The 24,532-nt window shown below is 34.6% G+C and overlaps 3 protein-coding genes across 7 annotated transcripts; 2 read left to right on the top strand and 1 right to left on the bottom strand.

Moving 5' to 3' along the window:
* Positions 1-2,998: 2,998 nt before the first annotated feature.
* Positions 2,999-13,252, top strand: LOC142637904 (GPI-anchored protein LLG1). 4 transcript variants are annotated; one of them, XM_075811870.1, is made up of 3 exons: positions 2,999-3,520; positions 3,596-3,652; positions 5,241-5,930. In XM_075811870.1, exons 1-3 carry the CDS (start codon positions 3,418-3,420, stop codon positions 5,600-5,602), a joined length of 522 nt encoding a protein of 173 aa, XP_075667985.1. In that variant the 5' UTR covers positions 2,999-3,417; the 3' UTR covers positions 5,603-5,930. The 4 variants fall into 4 exon arrangements, with proteins under 4 accessions (XP_075667985.1, XP_075667984.1, XP_075667986.1 ...); XM_075811869.1 differs by lacking the exons at positions 3,596-3,652; positions 5,241-5,930 and adding exons at positions 8,739-8,795; positions 12,559-13,252 and having other exon boundaries at positions 3,297-3,520; XM_075811871.1 differs by lacking the exons at positions 2,999-3,520; positions 3,596-3,652; positions 5,241-5,930 and adding exons at positions 8,095-8,192; positions 8,739-8,795; positions 12,559-13,252.
* A 193-nt stretch (positions 13,253-13,445) lies between these two features.
* LOC142637902 (pentatricopeptide repeat-containing protein At5g66520-like) lies at positions 13,446-15,822 on the top strand. Its single transcript, XM_075811865.1, has one exon. The coding sequence runs from the start codon at positions 13,989-13,991 to the stop codon at positions 15,582-15,584; it is 1,596 nt and encodes a 531-aa protein (XP_075667980.1). The 5' UTR covers positions 13,446-13,988; the 3' UTR covers positions 15,585-15,822.
* On the bottom strand, positions 15,710-23,773 carry LOC142637903 (actin-related protein 8). Of its 2 annotated transcripts, none has more exons than XM_075811866.1 (12): positions 23,322-23,773; positions 22,759-22,844; positions 22,331-22,401; positions 22,101-22,168; positions 21,666-21,742; positions 20,448-20,545; positions 19,587-19,668; positions 19,119-19,261; positions 18,193-18,341; positions 16,829-16,962; positions 16,584-16,702; positions 15,710-16,238 (listed from the first exon to the last, which is right to left on the bottom strand). In XM_075811866.1, the coding sequence occupies exons 1-12, from the start codon at positions 23,660-23,662 to the stop codon at positions 16,161-16,163; spliced, it is 1,446 nt and encodes a 481-aa protein (XP_075667981.1). In that variant the 5' UTR covers positions 23,663-23,773; the 3' UTR covers positions 15,710-16,160. The 2 variants fall into 2 exon arrangements, with proteins under 2 accessions (XP_075667981.1, XP_075667982.1); XM_075811867.1 differs by having other exon boundaries at positions 21,681-21,742; positions 23,322-23,772.
* Between the last annotated feature and the right edge of the window lie 759 nt (positions 23,774-24,532).

Genomic DNA, 24,532 nt, shown 5'->3' with positions numbered 1-24,532 from the left:
TTGCATGAAGGAAGTGAAAGGGAAAGATTCTCTTTAAAGAGGGGAGGAATTAATAGTTGATGAGACGCCAATCTTGCTTTGCTACAAGCTTTATAAGGGCATTCTTGTCAAATGTATCAAATACTAAATATGCTATTTTTTAACATTTAATTCGTAAAAAAAGCACACTATGCTATATCCTATAAATTTTGACATCCAGCAAGATATTAATATGTATATATTTGTTTAACGTTGCAGGATACTTGTGGAACAATTTTCTTGGGGGCCAATCAGACTCATGTCCATTAGGCAATGCTGTTCTAGATGGCATTGACTTTGATATTGAAGAAGGCACAACTGAATTTTTTTTATTTTTTTTTATTTTAATGTTACGTGCGCTTCACTTCAATCAGGCGCACAATTGTGCTTTGCACCTAAGCTCCAAGAGGCCTTTGTGTTTGAGTGCGCCTCTCGCTTTTACCAACACTGGTACGTAGGGTTGTAAATAAACCAAGTTTGAGGTGTGGCTCAATAAAAAGCTCTCGTGTTTGTTTGTTTATAAACAAACCAAACTTGAGACTTAAACAAGCCATGCTTTGGCTGTTTTATGGGTTTGTTAATAAAACCTTTTTTTTTTTTTTTTTTTTTTGAGAATGAGTTTGTTGATAAAACTTGATATGAGCTTGAAAAATAAACTTATATCTTACTAATTTAGTTGAAACTTGAGACCACATGTTCAAACCAAATGAGATTGATAATATGCTTAATATGGTCTTCATAATGTATTTGTATTGAATCTCGAGCAGAATAACTTGATATTGAACTTGAAATTGACTTGACTAATGAATCAAGCCAAGCTTAATGGAGCTCAAACTTTTGGATTATCTAACAGGCTCAAGGTCAAACATAATTTGTCGACTTGGTTTAAGCTTAAACTAAGTTTGAACATTTTATATTTGTTGTCGAGCTGAGCTTAAATATTTAATGCTCGACAAAACTTGACTTGGGCTATTAGTAAATTTGGACAAGAAGACACCATGCATCAATTCTTTCTTCCAACAGCCTCTCTATATGTGTCAAATAAATCTGCCACTATATATAGAATCCTCCACGAACACCTTCCAGGGTGATCACTTTCGTATTAGATTCCATGGGCAACCATCTATATATCCTCCACACTAAATTTGGATCCTATTGCAAACAGGAGTCTATTGTAGCAGCAATACTTTATACTTCGGCAAATATAGTGTCACTTTAGCTTGCATGAAGGAAGTGAAAGGGAAAGATTTTCTTTAAAGAGAGGAGGAATTAATCGTTGATGAGATGCCAATCTTGCTTTGCTAAAAGCTTTATATTTCCATCAAACGTGTCAAATGCTAGATATGCTATTTTTTAACATCTAATTCTAAAAAAGCACACTACATTAAATATGCTCCATCCTATAAATTTTGACATCCAACAACAGTGGGCTGCTATCTCTAGCAGTGCTATTTTTTAACATCTAATTCTAAAAAAGCACACTACATTAAATATGCTTCATCCTATAAATTTTGACATCCAACAACAGTGGGCTGCTATCTCTAGCAGCCCACTGTAGTAAAAAAAAAAAAATATATATATATATATATATATATATAATATTTGTTTAATGTTGCAGGATACTTGTGGAACAATTTTCTTGGGGGCCAATCAGACGTATGTCCATTAGGCAATGCTGTTCTAGATCGCATTGACTTTGATATTGAAGAAGGCACAACTGAAAATTGGGACGAGCTTGCAAGGGCCTTATCAGGATTTAGCCAACAAAAGGTCTACTTAATTAACAGCAGCTCCACAATGTTCTCAGGATTATAACTAACAGGTACGTTCATGGTAGTTGAAGGAAAAAAACTTTATAACTAACAGCTACAACATAAAGAAAGAATAAAAAAGAATATTTAAATAAAGTGGTAAAATAATAGACCTTTTAATATTGGATGTATTGCAAAGTGAGTTTTTAAAATAAATAAAATAACTTTTTAAAATGCTAAATGTTATATTTTATAGCATTCTTGATGAGAATGATTCGATGGGCTTTAAATCCATGAACGCCATCCATCCTTCTTCTTTTGATCAACACGTATAGTCTTCATTGTGTGCGTACCACTGCCAACACGAAATTGTGATTTTCTTCCACACCTTTGGAGGAAGAAAATCACAGCTTTTCCTCAATAGAATAGTTATGAAATTGAACCAGACAGATAAATAAATATAGAATGCACAAACATTTTAAATACATGAAACTTTTACTTGATAATTTTTAATATAATTTTTTAAAGTTGCATTTGTTTGACTCTTATACAATTTATATATGGATTCTTCACTATGACAAAGTACAACATAAGGGTTCGTTTGGTATTTCCATAGGAAGTAGTAAAGCCTGTAGAACTTTAATTATAGAATTTAGTCCCTAAACTTAGAGGAAAACTAATTTTTTACTCATATGTCGATTTAAAAGTGAAATTTTAACTTCTATAAAAAAAATTAATGACATTATGTCACCTACTCAAGAACTAGGAATAAGATCCGATGACATAACATATAGGTTGAAGATAAATAAATAAATTTTTTTAAAAGTAAATTATTCAATCCTTAAAATTTTTTATAGTTAAATAAAAAATTTGAGATTTGATATACCTACACTTAAAATTAATTAGTATTGTCTATTAATAAAGAGCAATCATAAGCATGCTTCATAAATTGATAAAAGAAGATTATAATGGTCATTAGTTACAAGTCATTAAGGATCATCATCTATTTATTTACCTCCAATCAAATAAATAAAAGTGAAAGCAAGAAACACAAATGCCTAAAATTATATAAAAGACGAGAGGTTGTTTAGTAATGTTTTAGTAAAGTTGTTTATATTTAAAATAAAATACTTATAAATAAAAAAATATATAAAAATACATATAATATTATTTAAAAATTAAAACCATATATTTAAACAGGTAACGGACAGCACTCTCGTCTATTAACAAAAATTGACATAAATTATAAATGAGAAGCTTGCACGAAGGAGATAAAGAGAGAGTTGGTGTGTGCTGAGGAAATCCAGTTTTCGCGTTTCTTGCTGTAACCCACTTCAATCAATCAACTGTCTCTGTCCTTATTAAAATATTTGTATTTATTTATTAAAACAAACATGATAAATAACGTCAACTCTGAGTAATTTGTGTTTGCGTGTCCCCACTTTCCTCTTCATGTCTGTCTGTAAACTGCCTGTACTCGTCTTATGTAAACTTTTTTGTGTTAAACTTGAATAGCTCAAAGCTTTTTTCTGTTGTGTGTTAAAAAGAAAAATTGAAGGAGCTAGGTAGAGCATAGTAGTTAGCTCAGTTCAATAAATAAAAGGTCTCTCTCTTTCTTTTCTCGAGCCCAAAGAAAACCCAAGAAAATATGGACTGGAATCGATGTTTCTGCTTCTTCTCTGCAATTCTCTTGTCCTACCTTTTGATGGGTCTTCCTGTTTCTTCTTCTTCTCCTTCTACTTTCATTTCAGGTACTTCACGTTTTTCAACAGTCTTTGCTATATATTCTGTTTTTTTTTTTTGCTAACGTTTGTGTGTAATTGCAGATGTTGTGTTTGAATCTCAGTCATTTAATGGCAGGAACCTTCTTCAAGCTAAAAAAGGTGCTAACTTTCACAACTGATTTCTTTATTTTGGATCAGATAGTTTCTGGGTTTGTTCTTGTTTTTGTAATGCATTGGTATTGGATCTGATAGCTAAAAAGCCCCAACTTTTGGTTTATGCCCATTTTTTAGTTTTCAAATAGATCACGTTCGATCCATCAATTCTATCTATAGGCTGATGGATTTTGCCTTTTCAGGCATACCCAGTTGTAATTATTACTAGTTTTTGACTTTCATATTCCTTTCTGTTATTTCCGTTTTTTTTTTTTTTTTTTTTTTGAGTTATATCTTTCTGGTTTTTAGTTATTACTTATTAGGAGCTTTACAAATATGACACTGAGAAATAATTTGCTGCAAAATTAGAAACCTGTGATTAAAATAGGGAGATCTTGCCCTGAAGGCTGAAGGAGTAATGAATTCAAGAGTAGAAACCTTTTTCAAGGTTCTTGCTCCATTGCCATAGCACTAAAAGAGATGATTATGAGCTTTTCTACAACTGTCAACAACATAAAATAACAACAAACTAATTGGGGTTGGATATGTATCCTAAACAGACTAATCAGGTTCAGCCACATCTGTTCTTTTTTGGGGGTTCAACATTTAAAAACATAAAACACGGTTAAAAATTAAAAATTGATTTATCTTACTTTTAAGGGGCAAATTAGTCCCATATCCCCCGAAGTATGCTATTCTTTCGGTCTTGCTAGATTAGCAAAGTTATTATGGTTATACTACATTAACAGAGATATTATTGGTTTGTTTTGAAAAGGGTTTTTTCCTGAAATATTTGTGGGATATTTGCTTGTTATTTGTTCCACAAAAAATAATTTCTCTGTTTTCACGTATAGCTTTTGTGTGAGGAAGTGATGCTGCAGTTGGGTTCATAAGGTGAAAGTTCCTTTGTTAATATCTTATATTATAGGATGCCTTCTAAGTTTTCTTCTGATAACTTCTTGCATTTGTTTAGATTACTTGATGCCTATGGCACAAGGGTGGCATTAGAGATCATTGAAAGTGACCTGTATACCTTACTCTGCAAATAGCAGATGGCTGAATGATCAGGATATGAAATACAGATTAATTATTATGTCAAATAAATTTCCACAATGGTGCTTCAGATCATTTTGAATCAAATGAGAGTGAATTAGGTGATTGACTTTGTGAATGGATATAATGAGTTTAATTATCTCTCTGATCCATTCAGGGCCATGGGTTGTATATATACAGCTACGATGATAATATAGCTGGCTGGTTTCTGATGTGCATATCCATGTCTTCTTTTGCTTGTTTATGCAAAGCACCCATCTTTTGTGACTTGAGAGGTGGCATATCTGAGAGAGAACTTGCCTAAGGAAAGTCATTGATGTTATCTTTAGATGGTATATTTTTTCACACTAAGGCTTTGTTTCCATCTAGGGAACGAATCATTCAGTAAGGGAAGTGAAGGAAAATTGATAAACAACTATGGAAATTTTCCTTTTCAAGGCATTATTACCTTTTCTGTTTTCATAATTAATAACTTGTTCTACCCAATATACAAAGGTAATAGAGTGGTCTGATGATATATTTACTTATGCAAAATCTGCAGCTTGCCCTGTGAACTTCGAGTTTCTGAACTACACAATCATCACAAGCAAATGCAAAGGACCCAACTACCCTTCTGCTTTGTGCTGTGGATCATTCAAGGAATTCGCTTGCCCTTATGCAGATGTAATAAATGATTTGACAAATGATTGTGCCACAACCATGTTCAGCTACATAAACCTCTATGGAAACTACCCACCTGGCCTTTTTGCCAATGAGTGCAAGGAAGGCAAGGAGGGTCTTGCATGCCCTGCACAAGCACCATCAGTTTCATCCAATGATGAAAATGGGACTCACAACATGTATCCCTCTCCACTGCTAGTGCTCACAGCCGGCTTCTTTCTGCTATTATTTAAGTCTTTATGAAGGCCAAAAGTCAACCATCTTTTTCTTTTTCTTTTTCTTTTTCTCTATGACCTTGTGAAGGTTAAATTTTTTTTTGATACACTAGGTTCTGGGCCTTGTTTTCCCGTCTATCATCACCAGCTGGAGCTCATAAATTTCAGTTAGGCATACCCAAAAATTAGTTTTAAGTCATTATTTATCAGTTTGTACTTTGCTGCACCCAAGTTGTTGGGGTTAGGTATGGGTTGGTTGTTGTATCTTTTTATTTATTTATTTATTTATTTTTATTGTTGATAAACTTCAATTTTTATTCATGGAAAAAAAAAAAAAAAAAAAAAACTAAACTAAACAGAACTACAGTCTGCATTTGTTTGACTTTTATAAAATTTAAATATGAATTCCTCACTGAGAAGTACAACATAAGGCATTTCAACAAAAAAAGAAGAAGTACAACATAAGGGTTCGTTTGGCATTTCCATAGGAATTAGAGCATGTTGAACTTTAGTTATAGAATTTAGTCCCTTTTAAAATTTTTGGGCAAATTACAACTCCTATGTTTGTAGTTTAGTCAAAATTTATGTTGTCTACTTGTGATTTGAAATTTGATATTTTTCTACTTGAGGTTAATTCAATTAATATTCTGTAACCTACTTTTGTTAAAAATTGGGTTAAATATGTATTTTTGCTCCCTTTTATGTTTCTCTTCACCAAAAACATAGAAAAACAAGAGAAAATAAGATTAAAAAAGTGGTTGATAAAAACTTTTATGCAATGTTTTAGCATTTCAACCTTACATTTACACTAATTGCATCAAATTGATAGATTCTTGCAAATGCCTATACAAAGAGATAGGAGGAACATAGTTCTTTATTTTTAAGTTTTCTTCACATACGGAGTTTGGATTAGCAACAAATCCAAGGGTTTGGTTATGGTTACTTTTCTTTTGCAATTTAATTGTTTTATAAAATAACTAAGATGGAGAGACATCACTAAACAAATGATGACATATTCAAAGGTTTGATGTCATAACGCACTAGATGAACATATGGGCAAAAAGAAAGTCTTTTAAGAAAAAGAAAATTTAGAAGTAATAGATTAGTAAAGGATTCAATAGAGCAAGATGCCAAAAATCCTAATAGTGGAAGATCACTCAAGCGAAAAACGATAGCCAATGATGCCCACAAATCAAATCATCCAAGGATGTAGATGTCAAACTTATAAGGAATTAGCTACAGGACCAAATTGAACAGCAGAAGGTTGAGAAAGATTTTAGGAAAATTAAGAGGTCAAAGAGAATTACTCCCGCTAGTCGTATGATTCTAACATAAGAAAAATAAATCCTCCACTAAGCCCTCCCCCATTGCAAAACCAAACCAGAATATCACACCTAATCTCAACAAATTCATGCCCTAAACACAAATCCAAACCCACCATTAACAAACCTCAAACTAATTTTACAACTTTAATCGAAACCAAAACATCTATGCTGAAGCCTTCCTTTAGTCAAAACTCCTAATCCTAACCCACTATTAATGAATCCTAGAAACCAAACTCAACACAAACCCTAGCCTTCTTCTCAGATCAACCATGGAATTGCAAAAAATTTGAAGTTTGAATTTTTTGAGTTTGATTTAAGCTTTAGATACTATAGCTTTGTTGGTTGCTTAGAAATGAGTGAAAAGATTTTGTTTTTGTTGGATCTGATAATTCTTAACAAAAGCTTCTATGGTGGTTGTAATGTTTATTCTTAATTTTTACAAAACTCTCCCTTCTTTTTTTATCTTTTTTTTTTTTCCTATGTTTTTTCTTGTTTTTGGAGGAAAGAGACATAAATGGGAAAATGCATATTTAGCCCCATTTTTAACAAAGTTGGGTTATGGAACCTTAACTGAGCTAATCTTAGGTGAGTAAAGTGTCAAATTTTAAATCATGTGTAGCAACTTAAATTTCGACCAAACTATAAATGGATAAATTGCAATTAACTCTAAATTTTTATTTTTATTTTTATAAAAGCTATAGAATTTAGTCCCTAAACTTAAAGGAAAGCTATATAAATATATATTATTTTTCCTTATATATGTCTATTTGAAAGTGAATTTTAAATTTTCATATAAAATAAACGATATCATGTCATGTACTAAAACTGAGGATAAGATTTAATGACATAACATATGGTTTGAAGATATAAATAATTAAATAAAAGAAGTTAAAGTATACTAGTCAATTGATAAAATTTCGTCTAGTTGAATAAAAAATTTGAGACTAGAATCGCATACAAAAAAAAAAAAAACTAATATGTCTTGACCTGATAGAGACCAATCATAAATCATGTGTGCTTCATAAATTGATGGTATTACCTAATCTAAAAGAAGATTACAAAGGTCATTAGTTACAAGTCATTAAAGATTATCATTTATTCATTTACCCCGATCAAATAAGTAAAAGTTAAAGCAAGACACACAAATGGCTAAAATTATATTAAAGACAAATTTATTAAACAAAAATATTCACATAAATGATAAATGGAGCTACAGAGAGTGTTGGTGTGTGCTGACTGCTGACGGGGTCATTCTCCACTCCATGAGGAAATCCAGTTCTCGCGTTTCCCGCTGTAACCACTAACCCACTTCAATCAATCATGCGAGACTGTCTCTGTTTTTATTAAAATATTTTTATTTATTTATTAAAACCAACTTAATAAATAACATCAACTCTGACTAAAATTCGTGTTTGTGTGTGTTCTACTTTCCTCTTCATGTCTGTCTGTAAACTGTAATCTAATGTAAACTTTTTGTCTGAAATTTGAATAGCTCAAAGCTTTTTTCTTTTGTTTGTTAAAAAGATAAATAGAAGGAATTGAAGGAGCTTGGTAGAGCAGTAGTTAGCTTAGTTCATTAAATAAAGGGTCTCTCTCTCTCTCTCACTTTCTCAAGCCCAAAGAAAGTCCAAGAAAATATGGACTGGAATCGATGTTTCTGCTTCTTCTCTGCAATCCTCTTGTCCTACCTTTTGATGGGTCTTCCTGTTTCTTCTTCTTCTCCTCTTACTTTCATTTCAGGCACTTCACATTTTTCAACAATCTTTGTCTTTTTTGAAATATGTGATTCTCTATATTTTCTGTTTTTTTTTTGGTGCTGACTTGTGTGTGTAATTGCAGATGGTATGTTTGAATCACAATCATTTACTGGCAGGAACCTTCTTCAAGCTAAAAAAGGTGCCAACTTTCACAACTGATTTCTTTATTTTGGATCAGATATTTTCTGGGTTTGTTCTTGTTTTGTAATGCATTAGTATTGGATCTGATAGCTAAAAATCCCCAACTTTGGTTTATGCACATTTTTTTAGTTTTCAATTAGATCACGTTGGGTCCATCAAATCTATCTATAGGCTGATGGATTTTGCCTTTTCAGGCATACCCACTTGTAATCATTACTAGTTTATGGCTTTGAGGCTTTCAGATTCCTTTCTGTTATTTCCCTTTTTTTAGTTATATCCTTCTGGTTTTTAGTTAGGAGCATTACAAGTATGACACTGAGAAATGAGTTGCCGCGAAATTAGAAACCTGTGATTAAAATAGGGAGAGATCTTGCCCTGAAGGCTGAAGGAGTAATGAATTCAAGAGCAGAAACCTTTTTCAAAGTGCTTGCCCCATAGCCATAGCACTAAAAGAGATGATTATGAGCTTTTCTACAGCTGTCAAAAACATAAAATATTAACCAAATCTTATTTCCAAAATTTCAGCGGCTATAGATCCTTAACATACTAATTGGGGTCGGCTATGTATCCTAAACAGACTAATCAAGTTCAGCCACATCTATTCTTTTTTGGGGGTGCAACATTTAAAAACTGTTGTGAGAATTGTGAAACAATCTCTTTACATAAGGTTAAAGAGGAGAGATGAGAAAATTTGACACAAGGAATTTACGTGGTTTGGCAATATGCCTACGTCCATGGGAGGTGATAGAATAAAGTTTCACTATAACTTTGGAGATTACAACAATTGCTTGAAGACACTCTCAGACAAACCCAAACCCCATATACATCCTTGGTTCTCTCACAAATAAATAGAGAACACTCTATTCTATTTAGACAAGAGTTGCAGGACACTCTATCTTCCTATCTTTGTTGTACACATTGTAGAAGCTATTTCTCTTTCGCTATCTCATGTAGGAGCTCTCTTGCATCTTCTCTCAAACTCACCATCTATTTATAGCTAGATTTTCAGCCAAAATGTCAATAGTTTCAGCACATGAAACTTATCAATTCAAAGAAGATGGCCAGCATTATTGACAACAGAGTCATCCATTTCAGCTACAAGAAGAAAGCTAGAATTTGGTTTGCATGTCTGATGTTGTTCCTTGCCTTTTTGACAATTCATGCAAGATAACATTTAATGCTTGCTTGTAATATCAATCCACCGACATTACAATTTAAGTCATTCCAACAAATCTCCACCTTGGCTTGAATTGTATCAAGCTTCATGAACGAAACTCTTCAATCACCTCCACCTTAGCCCTTACGGACTATCACAAGCCACCAACACTAATCAAGTCAAAGCAGTGCTTGCACTTGTTTGTAGGTACCGGCTTTGTCAACATATTAGCTGCATTCTCTAAAATGTCAATCTTCTCAAGAACAATCTCTCTTGTGAAAATCAACTCCCTAATCTTGTGGAATCTTACATCAATATGCTTTGTCCTAGCATGGTAAACCTGATTCTTTGCCAAGTAAATGATACTCTGACTGTCACAATGCAACTGAACTCCTCCTTGGTTCAAACCAAGCTCTTTGACTAGCGCTTTCAACCACAGTGCTTCCTTTGCAGCATCAGCAACCGCCATGTACTTAGCTTTTGTAGTAGACATGGCCACTAGGGATTGTACTGTGGATCTCCAACAAATGGACCCTTTTGACAGTGTGAACACATATTTTTGTAGTAGACCTTCTGTCATCCATATTGCCTGGATAGTCTAAATTCACATATCCTACCACTGAATTATCCCCATGTTGCCTCGCAAACAAGATCCCATATCTTGCGGTTCCATTCAGGTATCTGGATATCCACTTCACTGCATTTCAATGCTCTCTACTTGGGTTTGCCATGTATTTATTGACAATACTCACTACATGAGCCAAATCCGGCCTAGTGCAAACCATCACCTACATTAAAACCGAGCGCATATGGAACCTTTGACATGCCTTCAGTTTCTTTTTCGTTATTTAGGAACCGACTACCAGATAATTTGAAGTGATTCTCCAATGGGGTGCTTAAGGGCTTAGCATCTTGCATGTTGAATTTTTCAAGAACTTTTCTAATATAGTTCTTTTGAGATAACCATAGCTTTCTTGACTCCCTATCCCTGCGAATCTCTACACCCAAAATTTTCTTAACAATACCCAAGTCTTCATGTCAAATCCTTTGTGCAACAAATATTTTAGCCTATCAACCTCACACATGCTCTTAGCAGCAATTAACATATAGTAACCAAAAAATATAAGAACCATCATTGTGCCTCTAACATATACACAACAATCATGCTCACAATGGGTACAACCAATCTAAATCATACAGGAATCAAACCTCATGTACCTTATCTGGGAGATTGTTTAAGCCCATAGAGTGACTTTTTCAATCTACAAACAAGATTCCCTGTACCTGGTTTCTTGAACCCCTCTGGTTGTTACAAGAAGATTCCAAATTTCCATGAAGGAATGCCATCTTCATCATCCAATTGTTCCAATTCCAGATCCTGATGTGCTACCAAGGTCAACACTACCCTAATAGAAGTATGCCTAACCACAGGTGAGAAAACCTCATCATAGTCAATCCCATGTCTTTGTGAATATCTCTTTGCTACCAATCTTGCTTTGAATCGTTCTCCTTCCCTTTCTGATACTGTTTTTTGAAAACCCACTTGCAACCTATCAGTTTCTTTCCCTTTGGAAGTTTTGACAACTCCCAAGTCTTGTTCTTATTAAAGGACTCCATCTCTTGCACCATAGCTTCCATCCACTTATCCCTTTTAGAGCTATCAATTGCTTCCTGAAAAGTGGAAGGATTCCCGCTATTGATTACTAAGCAATAAGAAGCAAGATCCTTGAAGCCATACCTAACCAGTGGTCTTATGGTTATACTACATTAACAAAGATATTATTGGTTTGTTTTGAAAAAGGTTTCTTCCTGAAATATTAGTGGGATATTTGCTTGTTATTTGTTCCAGAAAAAATAGTCTCTGTTATTCACGTATAGCTTTTGTGTGAGGAAGTGATGCTGCAGCTGGGTTCATAGAGTGAAAGTTCATTTGTTAATATATTATATTATAGGATGCATTCTAAATTTTCTCCTGATAACTTCTTGCATTTGTTTAGACTGCTTGATCACAAGGGTGGCATTAGAGATCATTAGAAGTGAATGGTATACCATACTTTGCAGATAGCAGATGACTGAATGATCAGGATTAGACACAGATTAATTTTTATGTCAAATAACTTTCCACAATGGTGCTTCAGATCATTTTGAATAAAAGGCTAGTAAATTAGGTGATTGACTTTGTGAATCCATAATGAGTCTAACCACCTCTCTGATCCATTTAGACAATGGATTGTATAAATACGGTTACGATGATAATATAGCTGGCTGGTTTCTGATGTGCATATCCATGTCTTCTTTTGCTTGTTTATGCAAAGCATCCATCTTTTGTGACTTGAGAGGTGGCATATTTGAGAGAGAACTTGCCTAAGGAATGTCATTGATGTTATCTTTAGAATGTATATTGTTTCACACTAAGGCTTTGTTTGCATCTAGGGAACGAATCATTCAGTAAGGGAAGTGAAGGAAAATTGATAAACCACTATGGAAATTTTCTTTTTCTAGGCATTATTAACTTTTCTGTTTTCATAATTAATCACTTGTTCTACCCAATATACAAAGGTAATAGAATGGTCTGATGATATATTTACTTATGCAAAATCTGCAGCTTGCCCTGTGAGCTTCGAGTTTCTGAACTACACAATCATCACAAGCAAATGCAAAGGACCCAACTACCCACCTGATCTGTGTTGTCCAGCATTCAAGGAATTTGCTTGCCCTTATGCGGATGCGATAAATGATTTGACAAATGATTGTGCCACAACCATGTTCAGCTACATAAATCTCTATGGAAAATACCCACCTGGCCTTTTTGCCAGTGAGTGCAGGGAAAGCAAGGAGGGTCTAGCATGCCCTGTACTGGCACCATCAGCTTCAGCCAATGAAAGTGAGTCCCACAACATGCATCGACCAGCAGATTCAACCTATGAAAGTGGGACTCACAACGTGTATCCCTCCCCACTGCTATTGCTCGCCGGCTCCTTTCTGTTATTATTCAAGTCTTTATGAAGGCCAAAAGTCGACTATCTTTTTCTTTTTCCTTTTCTTTTTCTCTATGACCTTGTGAAGAAGATTAAATTTTTTTGATACATCAGGTTCTGGGCCTTGTTTTCCCTTCAATCATCACCAGCTGGAGCTGAAGCATTAGCAATTAAGTTGCTATTTTAGCAACCCCACTCAAATTGAGCTTTATCCGGGTGTGGGTTGCTAAAAATTTTTAGCAACCATGAATTGTAAGTTTGTATATATACAACCTAATATTTATGGTGGCTAAAAATAAAGTAAATATAAAAGTACAAAAAGGTGGAAGAGAGAGATGGGAAAGAAGAGAGAGAATGAGTTGATAGAGTAGTTTATATTATTTTATGAGTTGTATCTAAAAAATAAAGGCTGTGAAGTTGTGTGAGTTGTAGAATAAGTTGGTAAAATAGATAAAATTATATTTGAGAATGTAAAATAGGTTTTTTTTTTTTGTTTTTTTTGTTTTTGTTTTGTTTTTTTTTGTTTTTGTTTTGTTTTGTGTTTTCATCCCCATGCTAGTGTTAAAACTAATTTTGGGTATGCCTATCTGAAATTTATTATGTATCAGTTTGTACTTTGCACTTGCAGCACCCAAGTAGTCGTTGGGGTTAGGTATTGGTTGTTGTATCTTTGAGTATTGGTTTGTGCATTGCGTGATACAAAAATTAATAATAAATTAAATCTCTCCAATTATATTCCCTTGACAGATCAATTTGTTCTTGTCATTTCCCATTTTTGTCAAACCTGTATAAAATGTGGGTCCAAGATGCAGCTGTCTTCTTATCATCTTGTTCTTGGATGTAGTTTGTGTGGGTATGGATATCTTAGGATTAAAAAAAAAAACAATACTAAAATCAAATATCTTAGCTGTATTATATATTTCATTTCCTTTGCCTCCAACTGATCAAACCTTAAAAACACTTCTAAGAATTCAAGGCTACACTTTCTTGCCTGCTATGACAATTAGCTATTACTGAGCTTTGAAGTTCTGTATTATTGTTTTTGGGTTCTCAAATCATGGCTGCTTTCCTTTTAGCTCCATCCTTGCCCAAACAGAGGTTTCCTATCCCATTAGTAAGGACCCCAACTAGAATTCCAGCAAGCATCCACTTGTTTCAATTGTGCCAAAACTTTCAGGAAGTTAAACAATTACATGCGCAGTTGGTTGTGACAGGTCTCCTTGACTGTTATCCAAATGCTGGGAGGCTCCTTGAGTCATATGTTAAAACGTCACAAATCAACTCTGCCTTGTCAATCTTTCAGAGACTACCTTCCCCTGATGTATTTGCATACAACACCATGATCAGAGGCTTTACACTCTGTAAGTGCCCACATGAGTCTCTCTTACTGTATGATATGCTGTTACTAGATGGACTAATCCCAGACAATTACACTTACACCTTTGTCCTTAAAGCATGTTCCCATTTGGAAGCTCTTTACGAAGGTAAACAAGTGCATTGCCAGATAATAAAAGCTGGAATAGCACCTGATACCCACATTCATAGCTCACTAATCCATATGTACACAAATTCAGATAGCATTGCTTGTGCAGAACGTGTTCTTGCAGAATTCTCGGAAGAGAACACGCATACCAAGAATGCTATAATCTCTGGGTACCTAAGTAAAGGTCATGTAGAAAAGGCTAGAAGAATGTTTGATACCATGGAAGCAAAAGATGTTGCATCTTGGAGTGCAATGGTTACAGGATACATCAAGAATGGTATGTATTTAGAGGCTTTAGGTGTCTTTCATGAAATGATGGTTTCCCAAGTGCATCCAAATGAATCAACACTTGTGAGCTCATTGTCTGCCTGTGCTCATTTGGGGGCACTGGATCAAGGAAGATGGATACATGCATTTCTTGATAAAGCTGGGGTGAAGATTGGTGTTACCTTGGGTACTGCTCTCATTGATATGTATGCCAAGTGTGGTAGCATCAGATGTGGCTATGAACTCTTTCAAAAAATGCCTCAAAAAGATATAGTAACATGGGGAGTCATTATATCTGGTTTTGCCTTGCATGGACAGGCTGAAAAATGCTTCCAACTGTTTGATGAGATGGTTGCTAGTGGAACTTATCCAAACGAAGTGATCTTTGTGGCTGTATTATCTGCTTGCTCCCATGCTGGATATGTGGAGCTTGGACATCACTATTTCAATCAAATGATTCATGATTTTGGGATTAGGCCTTCGATTGAGCATTATGGATGCATGGTCGACCTCCTTGGCCGTGCTGGGCAGTTGTTAGAAGCAGAAAAGTTTATCATGTTGATGCCGGAAGAACCCAATTCAATTATATGGGGTGCATTACTTAGTGCTTGTCGAACCTATGGTGACGTAAGGAGAGGAAACCATGCTTTCAGACACCTCATTGAGCTTGAGCCACTGTCAGGTGACCGATATAAACTAGCAGGGCTCATGTTGACTAGTGCAGGTGAAAAAGCGGATGCAACCAAAATTAGAAAATTCATTAAGAAAAATGACTTGGAGACAACATGTGGTATGAGTTTTGTTGAAATAGATGGTGTTGTCCATGAGTTTGTAGCAAGTGATATAGACCATAGCAAGCTTAGAGAGATCAACAGGCTATGGAAGGGTTTGATGGCAAATTAGAAATGCCCAAGTTGAAGATGGCATCTAATTAGCCAATACCCCTGATCGGGACTCGGATGGCCAAACCTATCCACCAGGTCAGGAAAAAGAAACAGTAACTGATTAGTAAATCCAAATAGGAAATATGAGAAAAAATAGAATCCTTCTCCATAGATTGGCATCAATGTATTCAGGTAAAATACACAATAACAGAAACTGGAATCCACTATCAATTACATCAGCTGAACAGCTTTATTCACTTTTGGTATTGATTATTCATTAACACATATAAAGCTACAGTGAATTCTTATTCAAGGATGCTTACTTTTATAAACACATATAAAGTTACAGTGAATTCTTATTCACTGATGCTCACTTTTTAATATGAAGAATAAATAGGCAAGGAAGTTCGTAAAAATATTCTTTGCCTAAACTCAAACTGCAGCTAACTCACTTAACAAGAACCCCTCCCTGCTCCCTGGAGGAAACAAAGAACCAGAAGGTCCCTGGTGCAGTTGAGTGGTATCTTCACCAGACAAAGTTGACCAGGATTTGCATCAGAAATGCCTCCTAGTCATACTAAGCCAAGTAATCTGATCACCACATGAGGTTGAGTTTAGACTTCAGTCCGGACTGCTTCTTTGTCAGACACCAAGGACCAGGAAAGTTGCTTAACTGTAATTAACAAAAAGCTTAAAATAAATAAATAAACACTTATCACAAAGAGAAGCAAAAAGTGCCATGTAACTTAGAGCTACTAGTCGTCTAATAAAAGCCAGTCTGCACAAACTCAATATCTGATCATGTATCTGAACCATACTTTGATGTTTATGAAACTCCTATTTAACATTTCAATAGAAACTTAATTAAGCTTAAGTGAAGTAGGGAGTATTCTTTGAGGAAGACCATTATTTTGGGATTTATTGAACAGTAGAGTTGACATGCCATAATGGATGGCAACACAAGCAATTTTTAGTCTACATTGAGGTACAGTTAGCACCAGGTAGTGAGGTAGCTTACATTGCTGACGAGCTTTGCCCCAAACCATGCAGTGTCTGCACCATATGGAGGAGGAATGACTCTGATTCCATTAGAAATGGATGCAGGAAGAAGTCCATGTAGTTCCTTCTCTAACCTCTCTGAACCAAAAGAATTTACAATCAAATGTATCTTGTTATATTTCTTGATTAGGTCCATAAGATTAGAAAGAGATCCATTTCATCTTTCAGAGCTTTATTGCAAAAGAATAAAACTTTTTCAAGTACCTGCCAGCCCTGGTAAACATGCAGTCCCCCCTGACAAGACTACAGTCTTGAACCAAGCATCATCGCTTGTTAATTCTGCATCATGGCAGTGGTCCATGCAAAGTGCTACAGCCTGGTGCAAACCCATTGCACGCCTATACCAAGATCATATGATAGACTTAAACATACAAGGCAACAATAACCCAAAAGAAATAAAATATTAGGAATCCATAGCAAGGACAAGCATGGACACATACAAGTGGTTAGATTGTGTTTAGCTCGATGTAAAATATTTTCCGATTGTAAAATTTTTTCAAGTGAAAATATTTTTTGGAAAGGTTAATATTTTAGTCGATTGGTTGTGTTCTGGAAAATATGCCAGAAAATGGTTTCCAGTGTTTGGTTTGCAGGTAAAATGGTTACCAGAAAATATGAATAATCCGGCAAATAAGCCAGACGATATCTCGGCTGGAGCTTCTCTCTCTCTCGATTTGGGTGGCTGGAGTGAGATGTAAAATGGTTGAAGGTAATATAAAAGTGAAACAATTTACACTCCCACCCCTCTATTTTACGGTCAATTTGACCGTATTTTCCAGCCCACCCAAATGCCCTGTCAAGTGTAAAATATTTTCCGTAGAAGTTTTTCACCCGAAACAAACACAGCCTTAGACACACCTTTCCCTAAGTGCCATCAACCACTGCAAAAGGTTACTAACTGAAAAGAATTGATTCTATAAATATCAACAGAAAGTGAAACTGCTTATGCGTAAAGTACAAAACAAACTATCAGGTCTATGCATATATTAACAGAGAATTTTTGGACACCTTGTAAATGTCAGTAAGAAACACTTAAAAATGAAAATTGTCCAGTAATTTTTAGTTTTAAGAGTAAACAAATTATTCACTATCAATTATAAACTCCAAAAGCTTTAGTCTTGAGTTTGTCATTTTCAATAAAATAGTTTCAGCTTGTAAAGCTAGACATAAACCATGATCTGAAGAATTCACTTGGACATGCTCAGGATCAGGCCCCAACCATTTATAAGAATCCAAATCAATTTTAGGAGAACCAAGCAGATATGCAAGATGTTATTGATATGGGTGAAAGAAACATTTCTTGGTTTACAAAGAAAACATTTATATGGGAATCCTTCAGCCCACTTAGAGGGTGTTTGGCATTAGCATTAAACTTTAGCTTTTAGTTTTTATGTACAACTTTTTAAAACCTTACTTTTTCTCGCCTTTTATCACTTTTTCAAAAATTTTCAATGCACAAGTATACTTTAGCATACTTTCAGCAAATTGTTTTTGGCAAAAAGCTAAATAAGCTATTCACAAACAAACATTTAGTATAAATAACCAGATTGTGACAGAAATGAACTTACACTCCTCCAATACTTGGCTGGAATAAGATCTCTCCTGTTTGAAACCGCTCTTTCGAAAGAGTAATAGGACCTTCTCCCGTAATTTCAAATGATGCTGGCATATTTTTAGATAATTCGGCCTCATAATCAGCAGCAACATAACATAGGTTCTGTGTGCTCATTCAGTCAACAAAAAAATGAAAATTCAGTATGAATGTTTCCTAGAGAAACATAATAATCACTGATCCCACAAACTTGACATGGATTCAACTTAAAAAAACAAAAAATAAAAAACTATACAAATAAAATCCATAAGAAATCATTGATACTCCTATACTTTCTAATCCCTACCCTTAGAAGCCAACAACACACGTCTCAACCTTTTAAAATTGAGATATACTTGGGAACTTCCTATATATCAAGAAACCAAGAGGATAACATAAAAATAAAAGTGAATATTTAGTCCATAGACTGTACATTTTGAAATAACAAGTCCTGCATCCGTAAGCATCATGTGATAATGGTAGCAATAGCGGTGACACTTGTAGCATTTGGAAGTTTGTGATTGGAAGTGGATATGGAAATGTTAATGTAGCTAAGATATTTGATTGGACTAGAAGAAACTCTACTCATAGAATTTGGAATTACCGGCACTAAGCAAAAAATTGAGACTCATAGGATCCTGCCTAACCAAAGTAATAATAATAATAATAATTATTATTATAAATTTGAAGATTTGTCATACAACGCAAAAAAGGACACCTAGATTTGAAAGCAATGCATTCGGTTCTCCAAAAATGGAAGTACATAAGTGAGGATTCCCATTATTTGGAAAGATATTTTGATTAGCCAATTACTCTACATGCAAATTAGCCAGCACAAAAACAAATTGCCCAATCTTTCATGAAACAAGGATAGAAATAAGATAACCATTCCCAAAGCACTACCTCTTTCAGTGTGCGAACAGTATACAGTGATCCAAAATTTATATTGTTCAGCTGCATCAGCTCCTTAAGGAACCCTGTAAGTTTTAATGCTCCCACTCCCACAACTTCCACACCAACCTTGCGCATTACTTTACCATGTAAAACTGAAAAACACAGTAGCAAATGTATAATATGAAGTCCAATTGACTTCAAAGCTAAAAAGGGTTAAAATAAAAAGAAATTGAAAAGCTAAAAAAGAAGAAGTTGAGAAAGGGATTAGGTAGAAAATAGTGGCCTACAAATTGCATTATCCAGGAAAAGAGCCATAAGCAGCAATTAAGGCTCACTTTCATAATGAAGACAAGAAGGCCCCAAACTAAGCTTAAAGTGCCTATTGAGGCCCAATACTACAGGACATTGCTATAAAATACTCCACATATTAATCTCAACATCATGAAGTTAATAAGACAAAAAATGAGGAACACTTACTTGGAACAACAGAGGTGACTTGAAAACCAATATTGACAACAATTCCTGAAGTTCGTCTCGCTGCATATAATGCTAATATTGCCTAAATTTTTAGAAATAGATGAATAAGATGACATAGAGATAATGAGAATAACAATGGAATTATTGTTCTTTTTCTAAGTTCAAAAGATAGAAGAAATCCAGATCCAATTTACAAAACTTAAAAATACATACATGAAGCATCCTAATCGTTAGGTTAATTTGGAGTATTGGTACACGATCATATTCATGAACCATGAAGACAAAAAAATTAGCATGAATACGGACAACTGGTTTGCAAAAGCTCCCTCGTCGTGGGAAATTCTACACAAAGGCAATCTGGATTGCCAAACTCTCAGGTAAGATAATGTAATTAATGTACTGAAGAGAAGTCATTAGGAGAGTTACAGAAATATAATTTTTTTTAAGTGTCCACTAAAGTTTCAATTTACAGTCAGAGATGAATGTAAAATTATGAGGGGAATGCTATAAAGTACTAAAGACAAGTCATTAAGAATTCATTGCATTATTTAAATCCGGTTCAAGATGGAGTTTTTTTTCACTCTTTTCAGCTTCCCATAGGAACCCTTTTTCATTAGGTTTAGGTTAGATTAGTCCATGGGGGTTTCTTTTTCTCCTTGCGCATCTTATGGAAAGCTACAATACCTTTTCTAGGACATTTGCAATGGCATAGATCTAAGCTTTATAGAAGCATTTACATCTCATGGATCCTCTTATTCTTCAAATCACATAACTCCTTTCAACTTGATTTAGCTTTCTATTCTAACAGTGACCCTAACAGAATTTATTTAACAGAAAAGACTTCTACATAAAAAGATCAACCTGATTGATGGCACAAACAGCAGGGACATTCATATCAAACAGGGCTGAGTATATGGTTTTTTTGAGCTGCTGTCTTGATGCTTTGGCAGATTCAGTATCTGGAATAACCAAAGAAGAAAAAAAACACCATGTCATACAAACTGAGAGACAACACATAAGTAAAATAAAATTTTATCAATTGCCATTAAGCCAAAATCTAACATTGTCAGATCTGACAAAAAGATCAACAAATGTTTTTCTTTATGCTGATATTTGAATTCAACATGCGATAATGTTCTTATTATTTCCTCCCCAAAACACTTATATAAATGCAGATACGAGAGATGAATCCTTGGAGTTATTGGACATAATTGATCAAGCATTACATTTTCATATGACTAAAATGCAAATTACACTCTCTAAGTTTGGGGTCAATTTGAATTTATCCTTTATGTTTAGAATTTTAGATTTTCATCTTTGATATTGTATAGCTCTTTGAATCCCAATGATGAGGTGGCTATTAAATGCCACCTCAGCTCAAAATGACATAGTTTTTATATTCAATACTACGTCATTTTCATTTTGAGCCCTATTTGAACCACAGCAGCATACTTTTCTATTAATTTATATAATTCTTTTTTTCCCCCTATTTTCCTTTACTGTCTCCTTTCTCTCTCTCCATGGCCAATTTTTTTTGAGAAGATCTGTGAGCTCATCCCAATCAAACCCCGTGACTCCAACTCTATTTTCAATCCCAAGAGACCTCCTCTTTAAACCCTCCACTATGTTGGATTTTGAGTTGCTAGGGCCAAGAACGTTATTGCTTCCACCAAGGACCTCACCTCTTCCTCTTCCATTGAGGACTTGAGCGTCACAGATGTTCCCATTGGCAAGGTTCACATCTAGGCTATCTCCACTGACAATTCTACCCTTGTTGCTTTTGCTGCTCCACATATCCATCATGGATTTCTGACAATGTTGTTCATACCATACCATACAAGCTGTACTGGCCAGTATTTATCATACCAACCACTAAACTGGTATAAATAACATCCACGAAACCAGTTAAAAGATGTCATACAATATGAAACAATGCATGTTCAATCATGGCTTGCATATCTATAGCATATTGTTTTTTGTCACTACAGGGCTATGACTTCAATTTAAAAGATTGGGTTTCAAGTTTTGGCACAGATGATAAGCACAAGCAATACATGACAGAGTTATTCAGTAAGTTACTATATAATAGCTGACCGTCATAATGGCAGATTGGTACAGACACAACAATTGGCTGATTAGATGGTTTCACCTGCATCCTGTGGAAAATTAAAATCAGCATCTTGAACATATTAAGCACCAAGACAAAGAAGGACTAATAGATTTGATGATTGCAAATATCTTACTGTAATACAACTATAGAAGCTCAAATATGCCATATAAATAAGTTCCATTATGTACTTCTCGTAGAAGAACTTCACTACTTGAAGACCATAGGTATTCATAATATAATGATTGAGATTTTTATGAAGTTTTACTGTAGGATTCCCACATTTGCACGTGTATCTTTATTGCAAATGTAGGTGTAACAGAATATAAATTAATTGACCAGTTGGAGAGAGAGAGAGAGAGAGGTTTTTATAAAAAAAATTTCCCACTAATAGAGAGAGATTGAACCTGTTATAAATAGTTGCAAAAAAATGTCGAAGCCTAGAGTACATTGGTGTCTCAATGTTACCAAATTCCTGCACATACAGATACAGCAAAAGAAAACTAAATTGGCAAAATGAACAGTGAAGGGGAGTCAGAAGCACGCCCAACAAGCCTATAGGATTTCCCAAAATTTGCAGAATTCGTTTTTGTAATCTACTAAAGGTTCAGTGAATCAGTACCAATTAAGACCTTACCAAAAATGTTGCTGATTTCCCAGATGGACGAGCATACTTGCTCCAACCAAATTTGCAATAACCAGAACCACCTATGCATGAATATGTAAACAGAAAAATGAGAACATGTTGTGTATGTCAGTCCTAAATTCCTTAACGAACACTAGAAGGATTAATAACTTGACCGAAATGGCTGGTACAAGTACAACAAAAACAACAAACCTTAAAAAAAATTTTGGGGTCAGCTATGGATTCTCAATAGATTAGTAAGGGTTGGCCACAAGTATTCTTTTTCTCTATTCTATTCTATTCTATCTGAAGCCATATTTTTTATTACTCCCTTAACTACCCCATCATATTACGAAAAATGGCTGGTAACATTAAAGAAATAAAAACAGTAATAATAACTTGATATAACAAGTGGATCTATGCTAGTGATAGATGCTTACCATCGATAACAACAGAACCTGGAACTCGCATCCTTTGACTATAAATGCTCATGAATGATAATTCTGGCATCTGAGTGGGGAATGTTCTGCAATTACAGTTCATTTTAGGAATGGGGCCACAATATTCCTATGGCAGAATGGTTAAAACAGCATATATTTGCTTTTCAATAATCTGATTCACTAACTAACCATAAACCAAATATCGAATTCAATTCAATCTTCATAGATAACAATAGCCACTTCATCAACAGTCAAAATTCAGACTTTTCAATCAAGGATGAAGAAAGTTGTAGAATAAACATTTGTAGATTTTCAACAAAGAATGCACAATTCAAAAGAGAATATATATAAATGTATATAAAATTTGAAATTTTCGTATTGCACTCAACCAAATAGCTGATTATTTTGCTTGATTATCTCGGCAACCAAACAGAGCCAGCGCAGAATTGACTCCAACAACCATCAAAATTCAAACTTCGTTATAAACAAAGAAAAATTACAACTGTTTAGCTCCGTTTTCTTGGCAAGCAAACAGAAGGTGAACAAAAATCCGAGAAACTTACTGAAAAGGATAACCGGATCGCAAGCTGGTCTCGGCGAAGAAAATAGAGTCCCAAGACTCATATGGGTGGTTCTGGAGGAAGAAAATCCAGAGAAGATTATCGGATATGAGCGACTTCCAAGACTTACACAAGACGCTCATTTTCATAGCGTCCTTAGCTCCAAGCTTTCTCACTATCTGCATCAATATATCCGCCGGTAACTGATCGAACGCCCCTAGCGACAGCGACGACAACGACAACGACGACGACGACGACGAGAAAATTCTGTTACGATCCGACGACGACGAGGAGCCGGGGCGGTTGGAGACCGACCCCCATACTTTTCTGAGAATCATCGCCATGAATGAGAGAAAAGCTATCTCATCTCATGACACCCATTGGGTTGTCGGGAAAACGAGAAAAATGTTTATAGAAAGGGACGTTTTGAAGCTTTTTTGTGATGTGAGACTGTTCGCAACTGAGTTGGGTCGTGTTGTGTGTGGAAAGGACGATGACGTGATTGATGGAAGATGTGACACGTGGGTCGATAAGGAGCCGTTGATTTCTTTTCTGCGGCTGCATGAAATTTTGTAATGAACAGACATGAACAGATTTGGTTTGGTATCTTCGTACCATGAATATACATTCATTTCTTCACTGTCCGCTGTTGACTTTATCATGGGATTTTATTAACAATTTCCTTAATTAGTGTATTTGTTGACATAATATATTGTTTTAATCTTATCTAATTTTATTTATTTTAGAATAGAATGAAAAAAGAAAAAAAATGGTCCCATTTTAGAAAAATTTACTTTTCTTTAATAGTAACTTTAGGAATTTTGTTCAGTGTATTTCTTAGGAAACATAAATTACATAATCTTATTTCTTTTCAACCTTTAAGTAATTAGGTTTGATTCAATATTATTAATTTCATTCTGTTCCAGCCGTAATTGCCAGAAAATATCGTGCCAGTAAACAAACTCGAACAGTGACTTATCCTATTCCACTTCGAAAAAAAATTTAGGTCATTCTGGTCATTTTTAGATGTTTCAGTAAATACTGGCCGAAATTCAAGATTTGGCCGGCATGAAATTTGTGCTTAAAAAAAAAATTGTTCTTAAAACCAAAACAAATTTGCATTCTGTAAACCAAAAAACCTTAAAAGGAAAAAAATGAAATAATAAAAGAAATGAACAAAAGTACCTATACAGCTAAAAAAAATCATATTGAGA

The sequence above is a fragment of the Castanea sativa genome, chromosome 6, assembly GCF_040712315.1.
Source record: "Castanea sativa cultivar Marrone di Chiusa Pesio chromosome 6, ASM4071231v1".
In the NCBI taxonomy this organism is placed as follows: domain Eukaryota; kingdom Viridiplantae; phylum Streptophyta; class Magnoliopsida; order Fagales; family Fagaceae; genus Castanea; species Castanea sativa.
The sequence above is the reverse complement of the archived record's forward strand: the minus strand, read 5'-3'. Positions and strand labels throughout refer to the sequence as shown.

Excerpts from the sequence above, each read along its gene's own strand:
- LOC142637904 (XM_075811869.1), top strand. The coding sequence starts at position 3,418 with ATGGACTGGAATCGATGTTTCTGCTTCTTCTCTGCAATTCTCTTGTCC. Across the intron at positions 3,521-8,738 it reads TCCTTCTACTTTCATTTCAG|ATGGTATGTTTGAATCACAA; the intron begins GTACTTCACGTT and ends GTGTAATTGCAG. Across the intron at positions 8,796-12,558 it reads CCTTCTTCAAGCTAAAAAAG|CTTGCCCTGTGAGCTTCGAG; the intron begins GTGCCAACTTTC and ends CAAAATCTGCAG.
- LOC142637903 (XM_075811866.1), bottom strand. The coding sequence starts at position 23,662 with ATGGCGATGATTCTCAGAAAAGTATGGGGGTCGGTCTCCAACCGCCCC. Across the intron at positions 22,402-22,758 it reads AGGTTCTGTTGTTATCGATG|GTGGTTCTGGTTATTGCAAA; the intron begins GTAAGCATCTAT and ends ATTCATGCATAG. Across the intron at positions 22,169-22,330 it reads GGAAATCAGCAACATTTTTG|GAATTTGGTAACATTGAGAC; the intron begins GTAAGGTCTTAA and ends CTGTATGTGCAG.
- LOC142637902 (XM_075811865.1), top strand. The coding sequence starts at position 13,989 with ATGGCTGCTTTCCTTTTAGCTCCATCCTTGCCCAAACAGAGGTTTCCT.